The 25,552-nt window shown below is 44.2% G+C and overlaps 1 protein-coding gene across 1 annotated transcript in view; it reads left to right on the top strand.

The window, feature by feature from the left end:
• The window catches only part of LAMC2 (laminin subunit gamma 2), a 57,977-nt gene that overhangs the window by 1,724 nt on the left and 30,701 nt on the right, over window positions 1–25,552 (top strand). Inside the window, exons 2-4 of the mRNA XM_080918465.1 lie at window positions 16,224–16,412; window positions 21,639–21,774; window positions 25,219–25,317. Of these exons, the coding sequence (XP_080774591.1) occupies window positions 16,224–16,412; window positions 21,639–21,774; window positions 25,219–25,317 (424 nt within the window). The remainder of the gene's footprint in view (window positions 1–16,223; window positions 16,413–21,638; window positions 21,775–25,218; window positions 25,318–25,552) is intronic.

Raw genomic sequence — 25,552 nt, 5'->3', positions numbered from 1 at the left:
GATAGCAGATCATTCATATTTTTCCCACCATTCTACACTGGGATATACTAAGAGCTGGGCTAAAAGTATGATGCCTGTCCTAACCTGTGACGTGTTGTATGCAAGGATCCTGTGGGCTGTGAAAGTCTGAAGTTGTGATGTTGCTTCTTGGTTGTTTCTTGCAGGTGAAATTATGGTTAGGATATAATTACCGAGACTTACAGGGTTGGTCTCAGCTAAAACACTGGCTTTAGAGTCAGCCTGACCTGGCAAATTTTTTTTGGTTTATTTGCTTGCTATGCCTGTCTTAGTCACTGTTCTGTTAATGTTGAAGAGACCCCATGACTAAGGCGCTTATAAAAGACAGCAGTTAATTGGGGCTTGCTTACAGTTTCAGAGGGTGGGTCCATCATCATCCTGGCAGGAAGCAGTGTACGAGGGCTGAAATCCTCATCAGTAGACAACATGCAGAGAAGGAGAGTGAGCCTGGCTGGAGAGGGGGTTGAAACCTCAAAGTCACCTCCTCCAACAAGGCCACATCCCCTAATCCTTCCTAAATAGTCCACCAACTGGGAACCAAACATCCAAATATATGAACCTATGGAGGTCATCCTTGTTCTCAGTGTTCTCAGTAACTTTCCAGGCTCTTCAACTGCTTGGAGTCTGCTTCTTTATCCACTAAATGAAAGCATTGGTAGTACACAGCTTATAGATGTGGTGAAAGGAAGGTCATTGTGAGCTGTCATGCACAGCTGGATCCATCCATGCTTCTTTAGAGAGTCTGGAGTACAGGTACCGTGAATCCAGATTCCCAGCAATGAGTAAGAAACATATACCATACCTTGGCGAGAGGTTGTGTCTCCAAAGGTCTGGATCATATTTCTGGGGGAGGTGTGGCTAGAGGTGCTCAAGATGCAGAGAGAAGGGTGATAGAAAAGTAACTGTGAATCTGGCCATGAAGAGCTGTAGGTTGTATGTTGTATTCTGTAGGCTGTAGGCTGTATGCTGTAGGCTGTAGGCTGTGTAGGCTGTACGCTGTAGGCTGTATGCTGTAGGCTGTAGGGTGTATGCTGTAGGCTGTGTAGGCTGTATGCTGTGGGCTGTAGGCTGTAGGCTGTAGGCTGTGTAGGCTGTAGGCTGTAGGCTGTGTAGGCTGTATGCTGTAGGCTATGTAGGCTGTATGCTGTGGGCTATAGGCTGTATGCTGTAGGCTGTGTAGGCTGTATGCTATAGGCTATGGGCTGTGGGCTGTAGGCTGTATGCTGTGGGCTGTAGGCTGTATGCTGTAGGCTGTAGGGTGTATGCTGTAGGCTGTGTAGGCTGTATGCTGTGGGCTGTAGGCTATAGGCTGTAGGCTGTAGGCTGTGTAGGCTGTAGGCTGTAGGCTGTGTAGGCTGTATGCTATAGGCTATGTAGGCTGTATGCTGTGGGCTATAGGCTGTATGCTGTAGGCTGTGTAGGCTGTATGCTATAGGCTGTGGGCTGTGGGCTGTGGGCTGTAGGCTGTATGCTGTGGGCTGTAGGCTGTATGCTGTAGGTTGTATGCTGTCAGCTGTAGGCTATATAGGCTGTAGGCTGTAGGCCATATATCTATGATAGTGCCTTGTAAGCAAAGGAATATTGCAGAGTTAGCTGGTGGGAATGGTTGAGTGCACTCACATGTTTTAGGGAGGCCACTGCACAACTTAGAGGATGGAGTGAGGAGAGCCAGATAAAAGGCCACCGCAATAATCCAAGGGAGAGATGATGGTATGAAACACCCAAGGAGAAAAAGACTACAGAAACTCAGAAGGTACAATCTAAAGAACGTGGTGACCCACTAGGTACCTGATAAACCTGTGAGGCCCTGTTACATTGTATCTCTAGGACTTTCAGGGCTTCTCTTTCATCTCTTCTCAACAGTCCAAGAAAGGTACTAAGCATCCATCCTATTCAGGCTGACCTGCTCCAGGATTTACCCAGCAATGAAGGTGAAACACTAGACAAAAACCTAAACCAGATTAGAATTTTAACCCTGGCTCTCATTCAGCTCTCCTTGCTTTTTCTTTCTCACCAGAACACACCAGATACTGATTTATAAAACCCACTGCTCCCTAGAACATGCCCAAAACATGTACTTTCCGATGGAAGTTGAATCTCTCATTTCTTCCTCTCAAAAATGTCCTTACCAGCTTCATTCTGAAAATACTTAGTGGCATGTATGTAGTAACCAGCTGTCTCTTTGGGCTTAACTTAGTTGCATGAATATATTCAAAGCCATATAACGTACAAAGTGAGATGCTTTTGATTTGTTTGTCTTCATGAAATAATTGCCTTTATGATGTAATTCTCACTCAAACACAGCATCAAGATGCTTGTCTTCTTAAAGCCACTTCCAGAGTTTCTTACTTCAGATACCTCGCAATGAGATTTCATTGAACCTTGTTTTGAGGAGGTGCAGCTAGGGTTTTTCTGTGTGGTCCAGGGAATTCATGAGCTGCCTTCCGAGTACTGGGATCTAGGTCTGAGCAACTGTCCCAGCTTTGAATCTTTTTCAGCTGTCAGTTGAAAGTAGCGGGTTTTTAAAACAGTTACAGGGTCTAAGTATTTCTGGAGCACGTTGTGATCTTCAGAGCACGGCGACCTTGAACTTTTCTGTGACAGCTTCCAACACTCACGACTGTGAGATTAGGGGCAAGGCATTGTGCTAGACAACTGGGCATTTTTCTTATCTAATACACTGCATGAGATCATTTTAGCTTAATGTCTTCCACAGATAACACTTAAGTCACTGAGAAAGTAGTGTGTAAGGTTTTTTTAAGGACTTAAATGTAACACTGCTCCCCCCAGGAGTCATTTTTGGTAAATTGAAAAGTCCATATATACACAGTAAACAGAAATAGAGAGTTGGGATGTAGTGTGAGCTTCAGATTCCCTGGGGATTTTCATTTTGACATCCTAAACTGGGGCAGTTGATTTAGTTCTAGTGGTTGATGAAATTGTTGACTTGTGATTGTATTTATGGGAAAGTCAGGATATGAAATTACCCCATTGATGCAATTCTGGGAATATGATTTCTGTTTAAGTCCTCAGTAGCTCAACCATACTGACGTTTGTTCTTTTCCTGGGGAAATTTGCAAGGTACAAGACAAGACCAGGATCATCTCAGAGCAATATAGAACCAGGAGCCCCAGGATTCTGGAGTTTAGTCACCAATAAAGCCCAGTAGTTTACTGAGGCTGTGCTGTAACATAAGACCCAGATAGATGATGTAATGTTTGAATCACCTCCAAAGCCAAAAGCTGTCTTTTTCGGTGCCTGTGGGTGACTGTGTCTGCAGACATCCCTCCCTGCTGAACAAACATACTTCTTCACAGCACATCTGTGAAGAAAGAACATGCTGGCTGTTCCCTCAACACAGCCAACACATGGCTGGAGTCTTCCTCTTCTGCAGTGTGGGAGGACAGGTGGGGACCATGGAGCCAAGGGTCATTGTCCCAGCCTTCCTCAGTCATAGCAGACCCATTACAGAATCCCAACTGTATCTTGTCAAGATTATATTTTTATTTATCATGAGAATATGGATTTGAATGTTGGAAAAGAAAATCAAATTGCAGCCAAATCACTTCCCACAGCGAACTCAGAACTGGACAGATTTTCTAAACACTGAGCCATCCTGTCCAGTGCAAGTGCCTAAGTCGGAGCCCCATTCATTCCGGAGCCATCTCTCCAACCTCTTATTTCTCATCCTTGTTGTATACGTTCACTTAAATGGATTTCAGTGGCTGGAGAGATGGTTCGGGGGTTAAGAGCAGAAGTTGTACTTCCAGAGGACCTGAGTTCAGTTCCCAGCACCTATGTCAGGTTGCTTACAACTGCCCATGACTCTAGCTCCAAGGGATCTGATGTTCTCTTCTGGTCTTTGATGACACCTGCACACACATGGAAAACATACACACACATGACATTTTTATGGTATTTCATTATGGGTGCTTCCTCTGCATGTATGTCTGTGAACCGTGTGAGTACCTGGGGTCCTTTGTTCGCCACCCATTTTGGTTTTGATAAAAGTAGATTCACAATGTTTGAAGGGCCTTTCTCAACTTAGCTTGATCTTCTCTCCCACAACAATGGATCTTGTGTTGATCCTAACCTGTGCTCTTGCCTCATCTAGAATCTTGGCCTTCTGAGCGCTGTGGAGACCTGAGGCAAGGCCACAGCTTGTGAGAATAAGAAGTAAGCACAAGCTAGCTCCACTGCGTATAGGACTTACTGCTTCTATCACCTGGTGGAGAACCTGTGGTCCGTTCTCTTCGGCTGTTTGTTGCTTTCCTTGGTGGGTGTATACACGGAGTCGAGCCCCCAAGAGCCCATTCATTAATTCTTCTGACTTCACGCAGTACAAGTTTAGATTCTCAAGTAGGATTCCTACAAATGTACTTTATGCACATTTTCCAGATCTTGCAAAGAAAGGCACAATGATTACAGCTCTTCTCTTAATAAAACTGAGACATATAACAGTGCATAGTGGACACACACTTATTTAACCATATATGTTAATTAGTGATAGACAGTAACTGCAGCTGATATTTATGTATGAAAATGTATTGCTAAAAAAAAAAATCAATAAGGGACTTAGGGTAGTTTGTTTGCCTGCCTGGGCTCTGGTGTCCTTATGAGGTGTCCTTATGTCTTGGAGGTATCCCAGATAAGAACTCCAGGTCACCAGGCTGAGTCCCCTTCAGGCCACACACATGATTCCAAGCCTAGGTAGTGACAATATGTGTAATATGCTGATAGTGAAAGTAGGAACCTTCTGTAGCTCATAATTATTCAAAAGAAGAGTGTGGCCATGGGCGTCTCATTGTCTCTTGGTCACTATGAACTGTTTACAGTTGAAGAGACTTATTCATGTCCTTTCATTCAGGATTGCTGGAGCGACAAGACAGTCAGGCCCTGTCTGTCCATCCTCTGTGCCCTACTGTGGCCTTAACCACACTGCACAAGCAGCATGTGCTCAAGCAAGAGGCTTTCAGTAGTCCTGTCTATGCTGGCTTGAGATGCAACCGGGAAAAAAGTGGAAGAGAAAGTGAGGGAGAGAGGGAGGAAAGGAGGGAGAGAGGGAGGGAGGGAGGGAGAGAGGGAGGGAGAGAGAGAGGGAAGGAGGAAGGGAGGGAGGGAGGGAGGGAGAGAGGGAGGGAGAGAGAGAGAGAGAGAGGGAAGGAAAGAGGGAGGGAGGGAGAGAGAGAGGGAGGGAGGGAGGGAGGGAGGGAGGGAGGGAGAGAGGGAGGGAGAGAGAGAGGGAAGGAGGAAGAGAGGGAGGGAGGGAGGGAGGGAGAGAGGGAGGGAGAGAGGGAGGGAGGGAGGGAGGGAGAGAGAGGGAGGGAGAGAGAGAGGGAAGGAAAGAGGGAGGGAGGGAGAGAGAGAGGGAGGGAGGGAGGGAGGGAGAGGGAGGGAGAGGGAGGGAGAGAGAGAGGGAAGGAGGAAGAGAGGGAGGGAGGGAGGGAGGGAGAGAGGGAAGGAGGAAGGGAGGGAGGGAGGGAGGGAGAGAGGGAGGGAGAGAGAGAGAGGGAAGGAAAGAGGGAGGGAGGGAGAGAGGGAGGGAGAGAGAGAGGGAAGGAGGAAGGGAGGGAGGGAGGGAGAGAGAAAGAGAATATTAAATTTAATTAAAGATCTCTTGGTGAAGGAAATACCCATATCATAATTATAAACTAAATTATATCATTCTTTAAAGAGATTAAATTGGAAACAGACACTCACACACTAAGCCATAAAGTTCAGGACAAGTTTAAAGGATGAAATAATCACCCTTTGTTTTATTTACTTAAATTGAATATTTATTCCTATTTCAGAAAGAGCTGTCTCATAGACAAGATTTGAAAACTAGGAAATCTTTATGAATATCTCATTATCACACGTAAGCATGGCAGAGGTAATGTTTTCATCTTCAGTAGATCAGTTCTGAAGTCTGATCAGACAGGATCAAAGATACTGATGCCATTCATACCAGTGACAAATAATGAGTGTGTTCTGCTTTAAAATTTCATAAGGACGCGTGATTTGAATATTTGTGAAAGTGCATTTAAGAACACATTAGAACAGAGCCCGACTGGAAGGACTTCACGTCAGGCAGCCTGTGGCAGGTGTTTTAAAAGGGAGTTAAATATTCTCAACTTAACCCCTATTTACCAAGTTCGGTCCAGGTGCGTTTCTTCCTGAGGGACCTCATGATAAGCAAGTTCTTGGAAATGAGGATGACAGTAGATACATACATACATACATACATATATATATATATATATATATATATATATATATATATATGCATGCATACATATGTACATACATGCATATATACATACATACATACATACATACATACATTTAATTGAATTCTGTTTTTTCTCTCTTCCTTTTCTTTCAGTTGCATTTTAAGCCAGCATAGTCAGAACTATTGAGACATCCCTTGCTTGACAGTATTATAAAAGGGTTGCAAAAATCGGGGGAGGGGTTGCTCCAGGAGACAAGCCCTTTAACTCTGAAGTAGGAGGTGGTGTCTAAGAGGATAAATTAACATCTAATGTTAAGTGTAATTTCTTTGAACAAAGGAAAGAACTATTTGAGATTTTCTTGCCTTAACTCACTACTCTTCCTCATGATGCTTTTTCTTTACAAAGCAAGAGTTGTAAGGAACATAGGAAAGAAGGATATCAACCAAACAGTATAAGCCAGTCTGTCAAAAGTTCTTCAAACCCCAGCTCCTTAGGGAAGTGAGGCAGAAGGATCACAATTTCAAGGCATGTTTGGGCTATTAAAGCAAATACAAAATTAAAGTGGGTAATGTGCATGAAGCTGTCAAAATAAAAGAATGGATAAAAGGACTGAGATTAGCTTTGTGGTAGACCGGTAGGCTCAGTTCTCATTGTGATAGATAGATGATAGATAGATAGATAAATAGATAGATAGATAGATAGATAGATAGATAGACAGACAGACAGATAGACAGACAGATAGATAGACAGATGCACATATACCTACCTACATACATACATAGAATAGAGATGATAGAAAGATAGATATGTATACATACATACACACATAGAAGATAGATGATTCATACATACATACATATATGCGTACATACACAGAATAGATTATAGGAAGTAGATACATACACACACATACATACATACACACATACACACATACATAGAAGATAGATAATAGCCACTCAGTTGGGAATTTTGTGAAGCTAAGCTGAAAAAAAAAATAGAACTAGATCATGTTTGTCCTTGTAGGCAATGTGAAGGAACTCTAATTTATAATCTTAGAGGAAAATGTTGGCATTAAAGAGCCTTAAACTGAGAGGAGTTGAGAAAATTTATATTTTGGCAAGATTTTCTGCCAAGTAAGTAGAAGGAAGCAAGAAAAGCTTCATGGAGTCATAAAATCAGCCAGTCAAGATTTGCTTAGGGTTGGATTGAGAATGTCCATCGTGGAGACAGACTTGGGTGCACTTGAGCTGTTTGGGGGGTTGAACCCCACTGTGGGGCAAGTTAGCGGCAGCTGAGAAGGTTGGGGTTCTAAGGTTGGCTTCAAGTCATCTAACTTGAAGCAGAGGTGTTTTAGTATTGAAATTTGTTTGCCTATCTGCTGTTTTGAGACAGGACATCACCTGTGTAGCTCAGGCTGGCTCTTCAATCTCTTGTTATACCTGCTTCAGTCTGCCTAATACCAGGATTATAGGTGTCTGCCACCACGGTTAGTTTCTGAGTTTACTTTTAAATGTGCTTTGTTCAAAGATACAACCAGCTCGGAAGTGGCGTAGGTGGCTGAAGTTGGGGATGAGGTTTGAGGTCAGGGAACTGTGCTGGGAAGCTGATGCCTACAGTACTTATAAAACGACCAGAGGAAACCTGATAGCATGACCTAAGATAGTGTGCCCTAAGAGAGGGTTTGAGAAAGGTGGGGGGGGGGGGGTTGATGTCTCAGAAAGGGAACCCAGGAGTCAGGAAAGAAGACAGAAAGGCAAACACCTTTCCCTAAATCGGGGAGACAACTCATTGTCAACCTTAAATATCCGTACTTGGACTCAGTCTTAGGATATGACTGTAACTTACTATGCAGACCTGAACCCAGCAGCTGAACCGGAAGCAGGAGCAGCGAGGCTCTCGGTGACTTTGGCCCGCACACACTGTCAGGTTCAAACTTGCCGCTCGCTCGCTCGGATGCCTAGCTTCTGAGGTAGTACTGCTTACAGGACAGGCTGCCCCATCAGGCCCTGCTGAGCTCATGCCTCCTTCAGCCTGCCGCACACCCCTGCCTGCCCCTCCTTCACACAGCCCTTGGCTTGCTGCCCATCTGTGGCTGCTGTCTCACAGGCCAGGGAGAGATGGTAAGCCTGGGACAGAGATAGTTTCTCTGGTGTAAGAGGCAACCTGCCTGAAAGTTTCAGACCTTCCTTCAATTGAAAATATCTTCCTTTCTGGAGCCTTTTCTCATTTCCATGTGGATGCTTTCCTGCGGAAATATTAGCCATTTTTTTTTTCTACAATAAATGTCACACAGAAACAACAACACAAATGTGTTTTTGTTGGGGGATTTCTGTGCAGCTCCTGGGGTGAAACCTAGGGGTCTTTGTGTATATGCTAGTAGGCCCCCATCACTGAGCTACATCCCCAGCCCCTGCATTTTGGGAAATGTCCAAGTGCATTCCTGGACTTGTGGGGTTCTCTGTAGTTTTCTGTAGGCTCAGGTTTCGATTTGACTTTTCTGCTTTTATATTATTTGCTTTTTTTTATTAGTGTATGTGCATATCTGTGTCCGTGAGCATGTAGAGGGCTCAGAGGACACTTGTAGGAGACATCTTTCTTTTCCCACCATGTGCATTCTGTGAATAAAACTCAGGTCTTCAGGTTCAGCAGAAATCTCCCTTACCCACTGAGCCACCTCCTTTAGCCCCTGAATGGTGTTTCCTACAGTCAGACTGCCTGTACCACACCCTTCCACCCCCTTCCTCCAGCTTCTTGTTCTGCTCTCTGTCCATCCATCCCATCTCTCTTAGCAACGATAGTGCCAAACACTGGAGCAGAGCAGGTACCATTGGAAGAGACAGAGAAATTCTAGACATGAACTAGCTAGTGCTCACAGATGTGCTATATATGGAAATGGTGAGCTCTGTGGTCATGTGGTCAGGATTGCTTCCAGCACTGAGAGAGCAGCCGCTGCAGGTTGTGAGCAGTACGGAATCTGATTTATGTTTCTTAGGGCACCCCGCCAGTTCTGTGGAAATGCCAAATCTGAAGGCCAGAGGCAGTGAAACGCTCAGGGTTCCGGAATCCGTGCAAGGATCTAGGTGTTGAGGCCCAGGGAGAAAGAGAGTTAAAGGAGGGGCTGACATGAGCTAAACATGCAGGTTTTACAGGACTGTGTATATTTTCATCTTGTTATTGCCTTTAAATCGCTAACAAGCACAGTGACTTCCCCTGTACAAGGTGGACGTTAGCCCGCCCTGCTGAAAAGCTGAGTGTATGGATATTATTTGTTTTTGTGGGTTTTGTTGTCTGCTGTGTATCTGGGACAGATTCAATTATGTAGCCCAAGCTCACCTCTAACTCAGAGCAGTCCTCCTGCTTCAGCCTCCTGATTACTGAAACGACAGACCCGAGTCCCACTCCTGGCTCAGAGCTTGCTTTTAAGCTTCACACAATAGTGAGGCCCTTTGTGGTGCTGATGATCAGAGGTGGGCCAAGTTGGTACGATTTCTGGTAGCTGCTTGCTCCAAATGGTGCTCAATCCTCATGGGAAGTTTAAAGAGCGCACTGGGTGAACCTCTGTCCAAGCACAGCCCTAGAAACATTTTCTGTTTCCTCTCATTCTCCTAAGTCTAAGACTTGGAAACAGCCTTTGCCCCTTGGATTCCTGTCCTGACTTGTCAGCGGCCATGTTTAGTGAGGGGTGGGTGTGCTGGGAAGAGCTCAGAGGGATTCCCGGCTCCAGGCTACATTGTTAAAAGAACGTTTCCAGCTCCTTTGATCTGCTCTCCTGAAGAGTGTGGGTGGCAGTGGGCAGACCTGCCTCGTCTGTCTGTCTGGCGGGTCTCTCCTAAGGAGCACTTTGAGGGTCAGCCACCAGGCTATTACAGTTATCACTGTAATCCACACTTAAGCAGCCGAGAGGCAGCGTACAGCACACAGACCGAAGTGTCACCCAGCCTTCACTAGACTTACGGAAATATGTGAAAATCTTTGTAAACCAATTCCAGTTCAGAAGAGTTTATTTAGGGCTGGAGGTGAACTTGATAAATTGCATTCCTCTATCTGTGGGGAAAACCTGGCTGGCTGTCGAGAGCTGGAGCGAGGGGACAGAGAAGCAGATGAAATCTGAAGAGATCTTTGTGGCTTGGAAAAGGTGTGGAGGGAATGAATAGGCAAAGAAATAATGACCAGGATGTAGCATAGTGACAGTAGTCTTGAGTCCTATGTCCAGGGATCATGTTTGCTTTTTATTTTGTGGATCTCCTCCCACCCCCCATTGGCTTCTCTGTCTCTTGTCTGTCTCTCTGTCTCTGTCTGTCTATCTGTCTCTCTCTCTGCAGTGTGTGTATGTGTGTGTGTGTGTGTGTGTGTGTGTGTGTGTGTGTGGCGGGGCAGGAAGGAGCTCCACATGCCACAGACCATACATGAAAGTCAGAGGGCTTCACTTCTCCCACAGTGTGGGTTCAAAGGACTGCTCTTGAGTTGTCATGACTGGTGGCAAAGTCTCTTTACCTGATGAGCCATTTTGCAAACTCTGATTTTGTGTTTTCTGGTGCAATGTATCATATCTGTATCAATCTTTCTATCTATCCATTCTATCACCTTATCCATCATCTATCTACCCACCTATCTATATGTATGTAATATATGTATATACATAATTAACTTATATGTATATATGTGTATAGACACGTATGTGTGTACTTGCATGCATGTAGCCATCAGAGGCTAATGTTGTTTCTCAGGAGCTGGTTTGAGTTTTGTTTTGTTTTGAGACAATCTCTAATTAGCCAAAGACTCACTGATTAGACTAGGCTACCTGGCCAGCAAGCCCCAGGAACCCAGCTCTGCCTTCACAGTGCTGGGGTTCCAAACGTGTGCCAGCACACCCATATTTTTAATGTGCATTCTGGGGATAAAAATTCAAGTCTTCATGCACGCATAACAAGCACTTAACTGACTGCCAGCACTCCAGCCCCTGTAATGATGTCTTAATGCTGACTCCTGGACCCAGGCCTACTCATGGGGAAACTGGAAAACGTGAGTAATGTGATAGTGCTTTGTGAATATATTTAATATTACATTGATTTATGCCTGCTGGTTTTTATATTCCTTCTTAATAGATATCACTATCCTAATATGCTGTCTGTGTGTTACTGGTTTATCTTGGTGATCTGCCACAGAAACTCCTTAAGGACTGGGACATATGTAGTTTTGTTTGCTGCTGGATCCCGGAGCCTGGAATAGCCTGGCGCATGTTAGATGCTCTGTGTGCGTTTGTCCAAGAGACTGAACAGGACTGAAAGGACTGTGGGTGGACAGCTGCTGTTGACGTCATGGTGTCCAAGACTTGTCTTACTTGCGTTGCCATCACACGTGTGTGTCGGGGACCCCCAATGAAAGCTGGGTGGCATATGGACAATGTTTGAAGCCGGGTTCAAGTTAGGGAGAACAGCAACAAAGCTGAGAAATAAAAGTAAAAAAAAAAAAAATCCAGGCATAAAATTAAACAAACCTAAACACAAGGGAAGGAAAGGATAATAATAAGAAAAGACAGTTTTAGAATTTCTTCTTCTTTCAGAATGTGTTGTGGGTTTCCATTTAGGTGTGTTACTCTAAGACCGAGCTATGTTGGACTCCTATGGAGAAGACTAGGAAAGAGTGGCTGCCTATCTGCGTTTTTAACACACGTGCAGATACATGGGGATACATGGAACTCTTTAAATGGCAGAAGCACCGGCGTCTGTCTCCAGGGGGTGGTGTAGGGCTCAGGTGCTTATTCAAGGAGCTGAAATCAAAGCTCACACAGATCTGCAAAATTTGCAAAGGAACTTACTTAAAGCAAAGCAACAGAAGAGTTCAGAAGACGCAGGGGGAGAAGCACCAAGCCATGTGAGCAAAGACGTCCACATCCCGATTATTGTCTGGAGGTTTTGGAGTTTCGTCTTGGAGTTCAAGAGCAGGAGGATGCTGGTTACTAGGAGATGTAACACTGGCAGTTTTCTATTCAGATTGATATGGTCATATAATCATTTTTCTATTGTGAATGTCCCTTCCTGTGACGCATCTGAGTTTAATCATATGTGTGCCCAATATGCTGGCATACTATGGTAATGAAAGGATTTTCCCTATAAATTCACTTGAGGATGAAGTTTTGCATACACCAAAACCCAACTCCAGCAGGAACAGTCTTTCCAGTCCTCACACCTAGATGCATTGAGAATAGGCAATATTTGAATAGAAGCCGACTTAACTTGATGGTTGTGTAGGGGAGCATCTTACTGTCCAGAGAAGGGTGTACGTGTGGTTTGATGCAGGGACAGGGAAGGGTGTCTGGGTACACTGGAGAAGGTTGTGCTTACACACAGTGTAACAGCAGGTAGAGAAACTAGGCTGCCATGTACATCATTAGGGGAGAGGGGTGTCCACCTAATTCAACCAGAGTCTTAGGTTACTAAACTTTTATATGTCTACATTACATCTACAGCTAACCTGCCTGCCCGCCTTCCTTAAAACAGAACCTCATTCTGTACCTCAGGCTGTCCTGGAACTATATAGCCCTGGTTGGCCAAGAACTCCTGTTGCTCCTCCTTCAGCTCCCAAGTGTAGCAATTACAGGTGTGAACCTCCACGTGCAGCGATAGGTTTCCTAAAATTCAAAAGAGCATTCACTCATTAGTTCATTCCCAAATACTGAACAGCTGCTATGGACCAGCTTCTAGCACTACGTGATACCCCAGGGCTTTAATTTTCCTATTTCCTGTCTCTTCAAAGTCAGACCCAAAGTACAGCCCTTTACTCTTAACACAGCTTTGTTTCAAAACAAAAGAATACCTAAAAATATATTTGGTCAAACATTTAAAGTTCAATAGACTTCCTACACAGATCCAGATTTCTATTTTCTTTGAAATGCATAAATGAAAACCATGACAACAGTAGCCCTTCACCCTAACTGGTTGCTTGCTGCTGTTATTTGGTGAATGCCACTTTCCCTTTGGACCTCTGGCATAGTCAGCCTGGTAGGTGCCTTGTGGTCAACGGTGAGCTCATGGTGCTATTCAGAAGGAAATGGCTTCCAAATGAAAAGGACTCACACAAGCTATATTATGTTTATCTTATTAATCCCAGCTGTAAGAATATTCTAGAATTAAAATTATGATTTTTTCCTTCTCCCAGTTGAGAGACTGAGTAGTTTTAGGGATATCAGTCTAAGGAGAAAATTTGAAGGAAGCCATGGTTCCAGCATCACCAACGGCAGAAAGAAGAGCTGCAAAAGATGCAAAGACGGTTTTCTCTCTCGTCTTGATGTGAGTGCCTAACTCCTTAATATGGTGCAGGTCATAACTGCAACCAGCCTGGCAACTAAAGAATCCTGCAGGCAATGCAGACACTCAAGGCCAACATGCTCCTTGGGTCAAGTCTGTCTGTGGGATGTAGTGGCAAATGTCAATTGTCCCAACGCTTGGGACACAGGAGCAGAAGAGTCAGTGCTGCACAGTCATTTTCAGCTCATTGAGTTTTAGGCTAGCCTGGGCCTCAAGACCCCTGTCGCCAGAACAGAACGACAGTACGCTCTGAATTAGAGAAGCAGAGTGGAGTGTGCAGCTGCTTGGAGACAGCTCCTGGGAGACATGGGGCAGGAAGGGTGCTGGCTCATAGGATGGCACAGTGGAAGAGCCCTACAGGAACAGCTGCCCAGTGTGCATAACACATTGGACGTGCGTACCCTACTCCTCGGAAGAAATTTCACAGCTCAGGGCAGCTGTGTGGCACATCTGTTGGAGATTTTAAAAGATTGGTTTCACCGGTAGCAGTTGGGAAAGACTCAACTTGGCAATGGTTCTGTGAAAAAAAACAAAACGCAAACACCTCCAGCAGTTTGAATTGGGAACAAATTCAGTACACTGTAAACTCGGTGAAATGCTGGTCTTCGTCCCTGGAATAAAGGTGTCTAGTCTTAGAGCAGGACTCTGTTTTGACTTGAGCTGTTCAGGTCTTGAAGTACTATGGGGAATTTTTGTCTTTTAAAGAGATTGAAAAGTGGGGTCTGGGATAGGCGTTGTGGCACACGCTTTTAATCCCAGCACTTGGGAGGCAGAGGCAGTGGATCTCTGAGTTCGAGGCCAGCCTGGTCTATAGAGAAAGCTCTAGGATAAGCCAGGGTTATGCAGCGAAACCCCGTCTCAAACAAAACCAAACCAAAGATGGGAAAGAAAAGTGGGTTTGTTGCTCAAGGGGTAGGTAGTCAAAAAGAATCTTGAAATCATGACAGAAATGTTGACAGGCCTGAAGGTGACACTTCTCTGTTTTAGCTGAAGAGGAAGGAAATGCTAATTCTCTTTGTACATTCAGAGGCTCAACTAATACAGGCCTTGACAAAGTGTCTAATAATAAATAATCTGTTAACTAAAAAAAATGAATGAAAATAAGACGTGTGTGTGTGTGTGTGTGTTTTACTAGATTAAGAGAGATTCCAGAAGAGGGTATAGAAACCCCTGTTTCTATAGATTAAGACTAGATTCTTGGGAAGGGGAAGAGATGAAAAAACAGAGGCTTTGGAATCACATAGGCCAGGGATCAAATTTTGCTTTTGCCACTTAACTGTCTGTCTAACCAAGGCAGGATGCATACCCGCTCTAAGCATACATCTTGCCATCCCCCAAACAGAGACGTTAAAACATGGATGCGAGGATTAACTGAGCTGTTGGATGTAAAGTCCCAGAAACCCATCAGCTTGGGGATCATGATATCAGTAGGTAAAGGAACTTGGTTCCAAGCACGAGGACCTGAGTTCAATCCTTGGGTCCCATGTAGTAGAAGAAGAGGATCTGGGTCCCGAATGTTGTCCTCTGTTCTCTACATGCATGCAGTAGCACGCACACATAAATGCATGAACACACATGCTACACATATAAAATAAAACTTAGAAGAGACAGCATGGCTCTGGGCCGTTGTAACATACTGAGGAAGCTAATGAGATTGGTGGCAGTACCTTTGTGGCTTCAGAGACGGACATGGGCGGGACCTGCACAGGACAGCCGCTCAGCACATGTGGCACCTTTGCTGGCTTTATGGTTAGCACTCTGGTTAAATCATAGTTCTGGATATTCCAAAAACAGCTTCACGCACACCAAGGCTTTGCCATGCACACCAAGGCTAGAGGGCCAATGGAGACAGCATGGAAAGGTTTGGCTTCAGACCTCAGCTCTTTATTGGGTCAAGTTTCTTAACTTGTTTCTTCTGAAGAAGGAAAAAGAGCTCATGAAAGGGCACTGGCTGGTCCTTATTCAGATGGATTTTCTTAAGGGTGCCAGGAGGCTGACCTGTTTCACATTTATGGAAGAAGAAACAGGATACAAAAGTCAAAGGGATTTGCCCAAAGAGCTGAGGACAGAACCCACTGACTGGTAGAGCTCTTACCTAGCATATACAGAGCCCAGGGGTTGAGTCGAAGCCACAGACCCAGGAGGAAAAGGCAATTGGTTCAAAGAAATGTTTCAGTTCTTTGGATTTGAAGGCTCATCACCTTTTCTGTTAAAGCGTTTTGAGTGTCTACTGTTTCAGATACTACACTATGTCAACTGTTTCCATGTGTGGACATTATGAGCTGCTAGAGAGTTGGATGAGAGTCCACAACTGACTGTGACAAACCTGTGGAGTTGTTCTGTTGGTTTACATAGTGCTTACAGTGAATTCTCTGCAGCTATTCCAAGCATGAATTTTCATATAAAAACATCACCTAAGCTTATTGGCTTCTCTTAATGCAAGTGGACAGTTTGGTGACTCTGAATCCACATTTCCCAAGCAAGAATCACAACAGCACTATCTAACATCTGCTTCCTTTAGGTATAACAAGAGTCCTCTTAGTCTCCCAATAGCCCACATCATTCTTTTTATTAAGTAGTTTAAGTCAACATGTAGTAGCCCATACATAATCAATGATAATAACCACCCGGGAGAAGGTTTCAGTCTTTGTTTCTGACCTTGTCTCTCTTTCCTCTTCCCTAGTCTGTGATTGCAATGGGAAGTCCAGGCAGTGCATCTTTGATCAGGAGCTCCATCGACAGACCGGCAGCGGGTTTCGTTGCCTCAACTGCAATGACAATACAGCCGGGGTTCACTGTGAGAGGTGCCGGGAGGGGTTTTACCGGCAGCGAGACAGAGATCGATGTCTACCCTGCAACTGCCACTCAAAAGGTAGGTGGGACGAAAGTGAGGGAAGGAGAGAGGAGACTGAGGGAGGGAAGAAGGACATCGAGAAGGGGGAAAGAAGGGATTAAGGAACAAGCAAGAGATGCTGCACAGCCGGGTCCTCACTGGACATTAGTTGTTTTAGTAATTACCTCTGGGGGGTAATGGGAGGAGCCAGGGTCATCAAAGCCAGATGGTTTGAATTCTAGTGCAGAGAGTCATGTATTTTGTTTTTAGTACTGAGTGTTTAACACAGAGCCTTGTCCGTGCTAGGCCAGCATTCTACTGCTCATCTGTACCCTCTTTTAAATGTTTATAATGTTGAGATAAGCCCTAAATTTTCTAGGCTGGCCTCACATTCCTGATCTTCCTGCTCAAGAAGTAGCTGGAATTACAGATAAATGCTACCACACCTGAGAGTCAGGTTGTTGACTTTTCTAGGTAGGTAGGTTAACTTCTCTATGATCCAGGGACAAAGGATGGTAGTCTCTTCCAGTGACAGTTCTTCACACCCACCTTTGCCTTGACCAGGCTGTTGAAAAGAGCAATTGCACGGGTGTGGGACATCTGCCTATAATCCTAGCACTTAGGAAGTAGAAGCAGGAGGATCAGGAGTTTATGGTCATCCTTAGACACTGAGAGAGTTACCTAGGTTACATGAGACCCTGTCTCAGAAAACAAAAAACAAAAGGAAGAAAAAGCCAGACTGTAAGGACATGTTTCTGCAGTTCTGGGTGCTAAGCATTCAAAGTACACATGGAAAAGCTACAGAGAAGGATTAGAACTGCTGAAGTATCTACCTACCTACCTACCTACCTAATCTATCTATCTATCTATCTATCTATCTATCTATCTATCTATCTATCTATCTATCTATCTAAATATCTAAATATCTATCTATCTCACTAGTTTTCAGCATCTTCTCCAGTGTGTCTGTTGTGACATTGGGCTAAGTTCATTATGAGTAGACAGTGTACACCACATGTTAGTAAACACATCTGAGAAACAGAATTCTATAGATATACTGAGCTTTTTATTGGTACCTCATTAGTCTGTTGTCTTTTCTGGCAGTTGGTGCTTCTTCTTGTTGGAAAGCATTTAGGAACATATAATATGGTGCACACTTAAAGGGTAAAGCCGTAGCATGGTTCTGCCTTAGTGTAGCTGTGTAGAACCAAGTCACAGCTGCAGCTAAAAGAATCGGAAACTGAACAGACTTTTGGGTATCCAAGATGAGTTGTTAGTGGAGTAACATCAGGAACCTTCTAGAAAACTTGTATGACTTGGGTTGATAAAGATCTGGGGTCAGTCCCAGGTTCACCTGGGTTTGCTGCTGTGATGTGGTCTGAAAGCACATCTGTTTAGTTATGGGTTTAGTTAACCCAACATCCAAAATCTTTTATTGTTCTCAATTTTCACCATTAACCAAAGGACTTCATAAAGGAGGAGCAAGACAAAAATGATTCAGTTTTAATGAGTATTTAAGATTCTTGGGGGAGCATAGATCCCCATAAACCACACAGCTTTGCTGCTCATCACAAGAGCTGAGTTGTCCCCACAAAATGGTCTGTGAGCATGTAACCAGAGACTCAATGGACTGCCCTGCAAATCTTGGGCAGAATACAAAGTTCTAATTCCAGAGGAGATAAGGAGTGAGCTCATGAACAGAAAGGACAAGGAAAGGTTTCTCATCCGTCTCTCCGTACAGTTCCCACTCGCCCAGTATCAGAAGCCATCTTTCCTGGTCTCTGGACACCTGGGAATTCACAGGAACCCAGTAGAGACACCCAGTGATTGATATCTAGCATGGCGCTGTTTATGTAGTAGTCAGATAACCTTCTGAACAGAGTTTCCATCTCAGAAATGAGGGTAGGAGGCAGGAAGATACCTGTGCAAGGCTGCAGAGCTGGGGCAGAGCAAGAACTTGAGCCTGAGTTTGCTGACAGCATAGCAGATAGTGGTGGTTCGGGAGCCAGACAGCCTGGGTTCAGATCTTGTCAGTCTGGCTCCCCCTAAGTCACTCAAGACATATGGTGTCACCTCTACAGTGCTCCCATGTTCTCATTAGTTAAAAGGTCATCTGGGTATTTGTGTCACACTATAGTGCAAGAATAATAAAACACAAGATAGACAAGTTAGTAAAGTGTAAATCAATGATATTTTTATAAAGATGGTGGTTGCCCTGACCTTTCAAAAACTGACCTTCTAAAAAATTATATCGTAACCAGGTGTAATGGTACAAGCTTGTAATCCCAGCACTTGGGAGGTAGAGGAAAGAGGATCAGGAATTCAAGACCAGTTTTAGCTACATAACAGGTTCGAAGCTAGCCTGGGCTACATGAAACTTTGGAGGGGGGCGAAGGAGAGGGGAGAGAGAAAATATAAAATAATATCTAAGCATGACTGAAGTCTCATCATGACCATATATATGATCTAAAATGATTTGTTAACATTTTACTTATTATTAAAAACTCCAGTTTAGCACTGACTATCTGAAAGTAATTTCTAAGAGTGGAAAAGTTGATCTAGAAAGTTTAAAAGTGGCCTGAAATCTCCCAGCAAGGTACTGCAAGAGCTGCAAATATATCTAGGTCTTTTGTCCCCAGGACCGGTTCTTTCTTCCATATGAATGAAAAAAAAAAAAATCAAAATACTGTGTTTATGTCCATGGCAGACAGGTACCCTCAGAAAACCTGGCTTTCCCAAGGGCTGACTAATGTCTTATACTTTCCAAAACATCCTCATAGCCTTGACAGGCCACTCATGTCACGCACCCACATTCCCTGTGGAGAGATGGTTTAAGGTCCCACTGCCTACGCCGAGGGACACATTGGCAGGATGAACTTTCTACTGCATATTATTCGTAAATGTACCTGGGCTTCGCCAGTCACTGGCCAGTAGCCCGACTGAGGAAGGAGTGTGCCTGCTGGGCAAGTGCCCGGTCACTGAACTATGTTCCAGTGACCTTTATATTGTTGCACTTTGAGGCAGGGTCTCATTAAGCTGCCCACACTGTCAGTAAACTTGCTCTGTAACCTAGCAGGCCTTGGAATGGCAATCCTCCTGCCTCCGCCTCCCAAGTTGATGGAATTATATATGGGGTCTGCTCTAAATTCACTTCCTGAGTGATTTCAGTCCCCCCAATGAACTGCAAGATCATTTTCATTTTCAAGTGATAACTTGAAAAAATCGGAATAGCAGTTTCAAAGAAAACAAGAAAAACGTCTTAAAAAAGAAAAGAAAAAAAAGGCTATGCCACCAACTCTAGGGAGGGAAGCCGGCAGTTGGCCGATGCTCTCAATAGTTTGGCCTTCATAGAAGTAAGCTTATAATTCTGTACATGTGTAGTGTACATGTATGCGCAGATGTGGAATGTATATGTGGGGGTACACATGTCTGCATGTATGTGGGCATAGGTGTGTGAAGATTAGTTTACATGCTGTGGAGGCCAGAACTCACTGGGTGTGTTCCTTGATGGCTCTCCTCTTTATTTCCTGAGGCAGGGTTTCTGACTGAGCAGGAGCTTCCAGATTCCGCTAGTGTCGCTAGCCAGCCTGCAAAGAGAATGCGTCCAAGTGCAGCCTGAGCAGAGAGACCTTGTCTCAGAGTAGCACAGTATGAGGGCTTGAGATAGGGCTCAGCCTCCTGGGCACTGAGGTTCCGTGAGGAGCTGGAGATTCAAACTCTAGTCCCCACCTGTGAGTGCTTTATCCCCTGAGATCTCCCCAGCCAGAAGTGAGCTTATTTCAGGTGATGACTTTGTGGTCCCAGTGACAGTGATGAGTGCTAGGCACATATTGAAGTCCTGCTAGCCTTTTACACACTTCAAAACACACTGTGCTTGCTTTAGAGTTCTTGAGGTACATGGCCATCAGTATCCCCTAGTTTCTTCTCTTCCTTCATTACTTAAAAAATATATATCTATAACAATATTACTCAGATTATCATACTTCAGTTATTTTTAAAACATCTTTAAATGTAAGTTTATATGCATGTATGAATGTATGTGTGTTCATACAATGTTGAGGCTTGTCCAGAGCCTTATACATACGGAGTACTGTGCTATGAACTATATCCCCAACATACCCCCCCCCACACACACAGGCATACAGAGGGAGTGTTGGGGGAGGAAAGGAGGCGGGAGGGAGAATATTCTCTTGGAAATTTTCTTGGCTTAATTTTACATTTTAGTCACTTTTTTGACACCCTGTGCATCCTGAGAAGCACACAGAGATTATTGCCTGAGCCCCAGAACACTCCCTGAGACACAAGGCTGAACCAGGGAGCCCGGCTTACAGTCTAGACATTGGAGCTAGCGTTTTCACCCTGGTGAGGTGCTTTTAAACCCCAGTGCTGTTGTTTTAGAAGTTTTAGAATGTGAATTAAATGAGTCATGTTTACATTTAGAGACATCAAACAGTCCTATGCCAACCTTGAAGTCCTGAAGGATGCCTTAGGGATGAATTACGACTATACTGTTAACACTATAATAATCCATTAGTGTAGTGTTTACAATTTTAAGCTCCCACTGTATGTAAGACACTAGCTTAGGCACCTCTTACATATTAGCTCTTAGTCTTACAATAGCCTGGAGAGGCATGTTTTCATTCTCACTTAAAAGAAATCACAGGTAAGCAGTTTCCCCAGAGGCTTGTAGCTAGAAGAGCCTGGTATTTGAATTGAGATCCGTTGAACTCAATGCTGGGTTTGTTTTCTTGTCTTCCAGTTTCTTCTAACCCAGCGTTTCTCAACCTTCCTAACACTGCAACCCCTTAATACTATTCCTCATGTTGTGATAAAGCCCAACCATAAAATTATTTAGTTACTGCTTCCTAAGTGTAATTTAGCTACTGTTACGGATCATAATGTAAGTACCTTGATATACGGGTTATCTGATATGCATTACCACACCCTATTAATGGGATTTTTTTTTAAGGAGGAAGAAAGAAAGAAAAAGAAAGGCAGTGTATTCCGTAATGTCAAGCCAGAGCAAATATGTAAATAACAATGTTTTGTAATTCACCCTCCTTTTTTTGTGAAGCAGGCATCTTCAGCTGTCAAAATGTTCCGTACTGAGTAGAGATTTGAATGGCATGGATTGCTTGTTAAAAGCAGTGGATGTGTGCAGCATTTAGTGTGTCTGCAGCTCCCATGAGGAGTCAGTCATTTTTCTAAACGCCTTACAAAGACTTATTCTTTCTTCTCTCCTTCTCTCCTCCTTGTGGGTTACAGGTTCCCTCAGTGCTGGATGTGACAACTCTGGCCAATGCAGGTGTCAGCCAGGTGTGACAGGACACAGGTGTGACCGATGTCAGCCAGGCTTCCACACGCTCACTGATGCTGGATGCACCCGGGAGCAGAGGCAACAGTAAGCATCTGCCTTAGTTTAACAATGGGGAAGAAAGGGGTTGTTACATCTTCCTTCCAAGTGGCAGTCCATTGTTGAGGGAAGTCAGGGCAGGAACTCAAGACAGAAACATGAAGCATGGAGACCATGGAGGAACACTGCTGCTTGGCTTACTTTCCAGTCATGTTCATCTCCCTCCATTTCTCCCTCTCTCCCTCCCTCCCTCCCTCTCTTCCTTCCTTTCAGATTTATTTATTTATGTATGTGAATACACTGTCGCTGTCTTCATACGCACCACAACTGGATCCCATTACAGATGGCTGTGAGCCACCATGTGGTTGCTGGGAATTGAACTCAGGGCCTCTGGAAGAGCAGTCAGTGCTCTTAACCGTTGAGCCATCTAACTTGCGCTTAATTATTGCTTTTCTAGATTTCACTGCTCTTAGCTACTTGCCTGAGTGGCTTGTAAGCATCATCTGTCTTGGAGGAATAGATAACACCTCTGACGTAGGGTCGTGAGGGTAACAGTTGCAAAGGTTCACACCACTGACTGACTTCCGGCCACCTGTCCCCATACCTCAGCCCATAAATATCTCCAAACTCGTTTCCACATGTGGCTATGTCCTGAATAAACTCTTTTTAAGACTTGTTTTTCCAACGATGGTCACACTGCGTGGAGGGCGAACAAGCTTGATTTGGTAATAACTTGGCATGCTAGCCAGGATAGTCCAGATAGAATTCTGACCAGTAGCGCATTGGTTGTTTGCTGGTATTGAAATGTAGATGAGTCTAGGCAGCTGTCTGGGCCACTTGTCCCCATAAGGACTGTCCCCAAGACTTTTCCTGGTTTGGCACCATTAATGTTTTATTTATCACTTTGCTTTTGCAATAAACTGTGCACTAAGAGTATGTCTGACTTAGTGAATAACTTCAACATAAGTCTCTTTCTCTCTTCCTCTCTTCTCCATCTTTCTCCCTGGTCTTTGCTTGTTTCTTTTTCTTTTCTTTTTCTTTCTTTCTTTCTTTCTTTCTTTTTTTTTTTTTTTTTTTTTTTTTTTTTTAGTGTTGAGTGTTTTATTGGTTTTGTTTTGAATCAAGGTCTTGGTTGTGTAGTTTGGACTAGCCTCAAATGACCCCCTGCCTCAGCCTCCACAGAGCTAGGATTATAGGTATGAGTTTCAATAACCCAGTTTAAGATTTTCTATTTTTCTTTCTCTCTGGTTTGGCCTTCACTGTGAGGATCCTGGTTTGGGGACATGAATAGTATTAAAGGATGGGACATTACTGTCCACAAATCCACTTGGTTCTGTTTGGTTCCTGAAGTCTTATTCTGGGTTCAGCATGAATATAGAGAAATGCATGCTGGCTGTTTCCAGCAGTGGGGAATGTTAATTCTGACTCGGAATATAGAGCGTCAGATCACAGCCCTCATGCCTTGGTAATGTTAAGTTGTGGATTGATGGAAAGGATGAAGATGCTAATTATCTCTAATACCAGATAGCTACAGAATTGTTTAAACTCCAGAGAAAAATGATATGAAATTATACCAGATTTGAGAACAGCATTTCCCTGACACCCCAATTTACAGTTCCTCTTGGCCTTACTGGCTGGCACTCTCTAGCCATTGTCTGGATTTTCTTTCCTCTGTGCCTTTGCATGGATTACTGTCTTTTAACCTCTCCAGGTATTCTAGATAAGTTTCTCATGTCTTTCCTAGTTCCCACACTCTAGCCACAACCCCTGCTTCAAAGCAATGGTGTGTGTAGCGTTCATTCCCTTTCCTACAAAGTTATGGGCACTTCAGGGGCCCCATGTCTCACACCATCTCCTCCAGGGTCCACCCTTATTTTTCCCACCTGCACATTTAAGTCTACTTTCTTTGGTTCCCTCATTTGCTATCAGCATTTGATTTTCCCTCTCACTCGAGCGTTGTCTTGTTCCTGGCTGGGTTCAGTGCCTAGAATTGAGGAAGGGGATGGGACACTATTGAGAGTTTTGTCATGGTCACTATTATACACGACTGCTGTTGGTGTTGCTGTATCTATCCTACCTTCGAACCCCAGAAATCAAGGAAGCTTCCTATTTCTTGTTGAGTCCCTGGTTCTTAGCACTGAGACCGTGTTTGCCGGTTGATCTGGATACGTACTATGGAAGAACCTAAAGACGAAGACTGGAAAAGGATTCTGGATGTGAGCCTGGTTAGATCTAGTATTGACTGGATGGGAAATGGGAAGGTGAAGGAGTCCAGCAAGCTTCAGGTTTGGGCAGGATTTGAAGGGGTCATAAGACAGTCAGAGGAGAACATCGTTCACTCTTTCTCTACCCTACGGCCCTTGAGCAGAGTTTCACTGCTAGGGAGGAGCTAGCAGCTTTGGTTTTAGACCGATAAGGTAGATACATGAGTGTGTGCCAAAAAGAGTGATGGAAACCACAGCGAGTCCTGAGACGGGGAAGCGGAGTCAGGATCAGATGACAGTTCCGATGCCTCCAATTAGAGTCTTGACACCAAAGCCACCCAAAGTCACTGAAATCCCAGAATGTCATTCCTAGACATTACATGCACAATAGGTGAAAATGGATAAAATACACAAAACCTTGTTGCTGAAGTTCATGCAAACATTACTCATCCTAGCTAAGAACGAGGAACACACCAAGTGTCTATCAGTAATGAATAGATAAGCAGTTTATGGTAAATCCATATAATGGGATTATATTCAGCTGTCAGGAGGATATATATACTCCATTATATAACATGGGCAGACCTTGAAAACTTGTAGTATATGAAATAAGTCAGTCACAAATGGCCACATGTGGTATGATTTCAATGATAAGAAATATCCAGAGTAGGCAAATCTAATGACATACATCAGTGACCACATCTGGCGGGGGGTGGGAGTAAAGGGAGGGTGTGGTTTGGCTCCTTTAGGAGCATTACAAATGTTTGTGATCTGTTTTTTTGTGATAATGGTCTTTGGACTTCCGAGAACTGATTACAAACCAATGAACCTCACCATACGTGGGTGAATTTCATGATGCATACATTTTATCTCAGTAGAGGCCTTACCAAATAGAGGAGCCAGAACGTGCTACGGTAGCAGGTTACACAGACACTACCATCCTAAATGACATTATTGATTAGACTATTTAGAAATAAACTTTGTCTTCATTTTTTAAAACGATCTAGCTCTTTAGTAAACCAAACTAAACCATCTAGTAATGGTCCTGGCCTACACTCTGGCTCAATCTTCTCCTTTTAGGTAGTCAGCCAAGGGGTCACTGGCCACTGCCCCACTGGCTTAAATAAACGTGGCGATCAAGGTTAGAAGAGTTCAGCGTGGATGTGATTGCTGAGGGAAGTCCCCAGAAGAAGGTCATGGCCGGGGTGTAGCTCACTCTGCAGCTGACTTTTACGTATGAACCACCGGAAACCCGATCCTAACTTTCTTCCTCTTTTTGTTCGCTTAGGGATTCCAAGTGTGACTGTAACCCAGCTGGTGTCTCTGGACCCTGTGATTCTGGCCGATGTGTCTGCAAACCAGCCGTCACTGGAGAACGCTGTGATAGGTCTGTGTGAACTGTGCCCTGAGGATTGGGGGATGGTGCACGAATGAATCCACCAAGAACAGTTATGGAGAGTGGGTTCTGACAAATGCTGAGGACTTCTTCCTCCCTGTCCTCAAAGGCTGATCTTCGAAAACAATCAACAACAACAAAAGAACTTTCATTGTGGTCCATCCTCTGCTTTGGGCCCCTTCTGTTTGTTTTTCCTGTGACAAAGGCAGAGGGTCCTAGAGAGTCC

Source organism: Micromys minutus (assembly GCF_963924665.1).
Source record: "Micromys minutus genome assembly, chromosome: 6".
Lineage (NCBI taxonomy): Eukaryota > Metazoa > Chordata > Mammalia > Rodentia > Muridae > Micromys > Micromys minutus.
The sequence above is the reverse complement of the archived record's forward strand: the minus strand, read 5'-3'. Positions and strand labels throughout refer to the sequence as shown.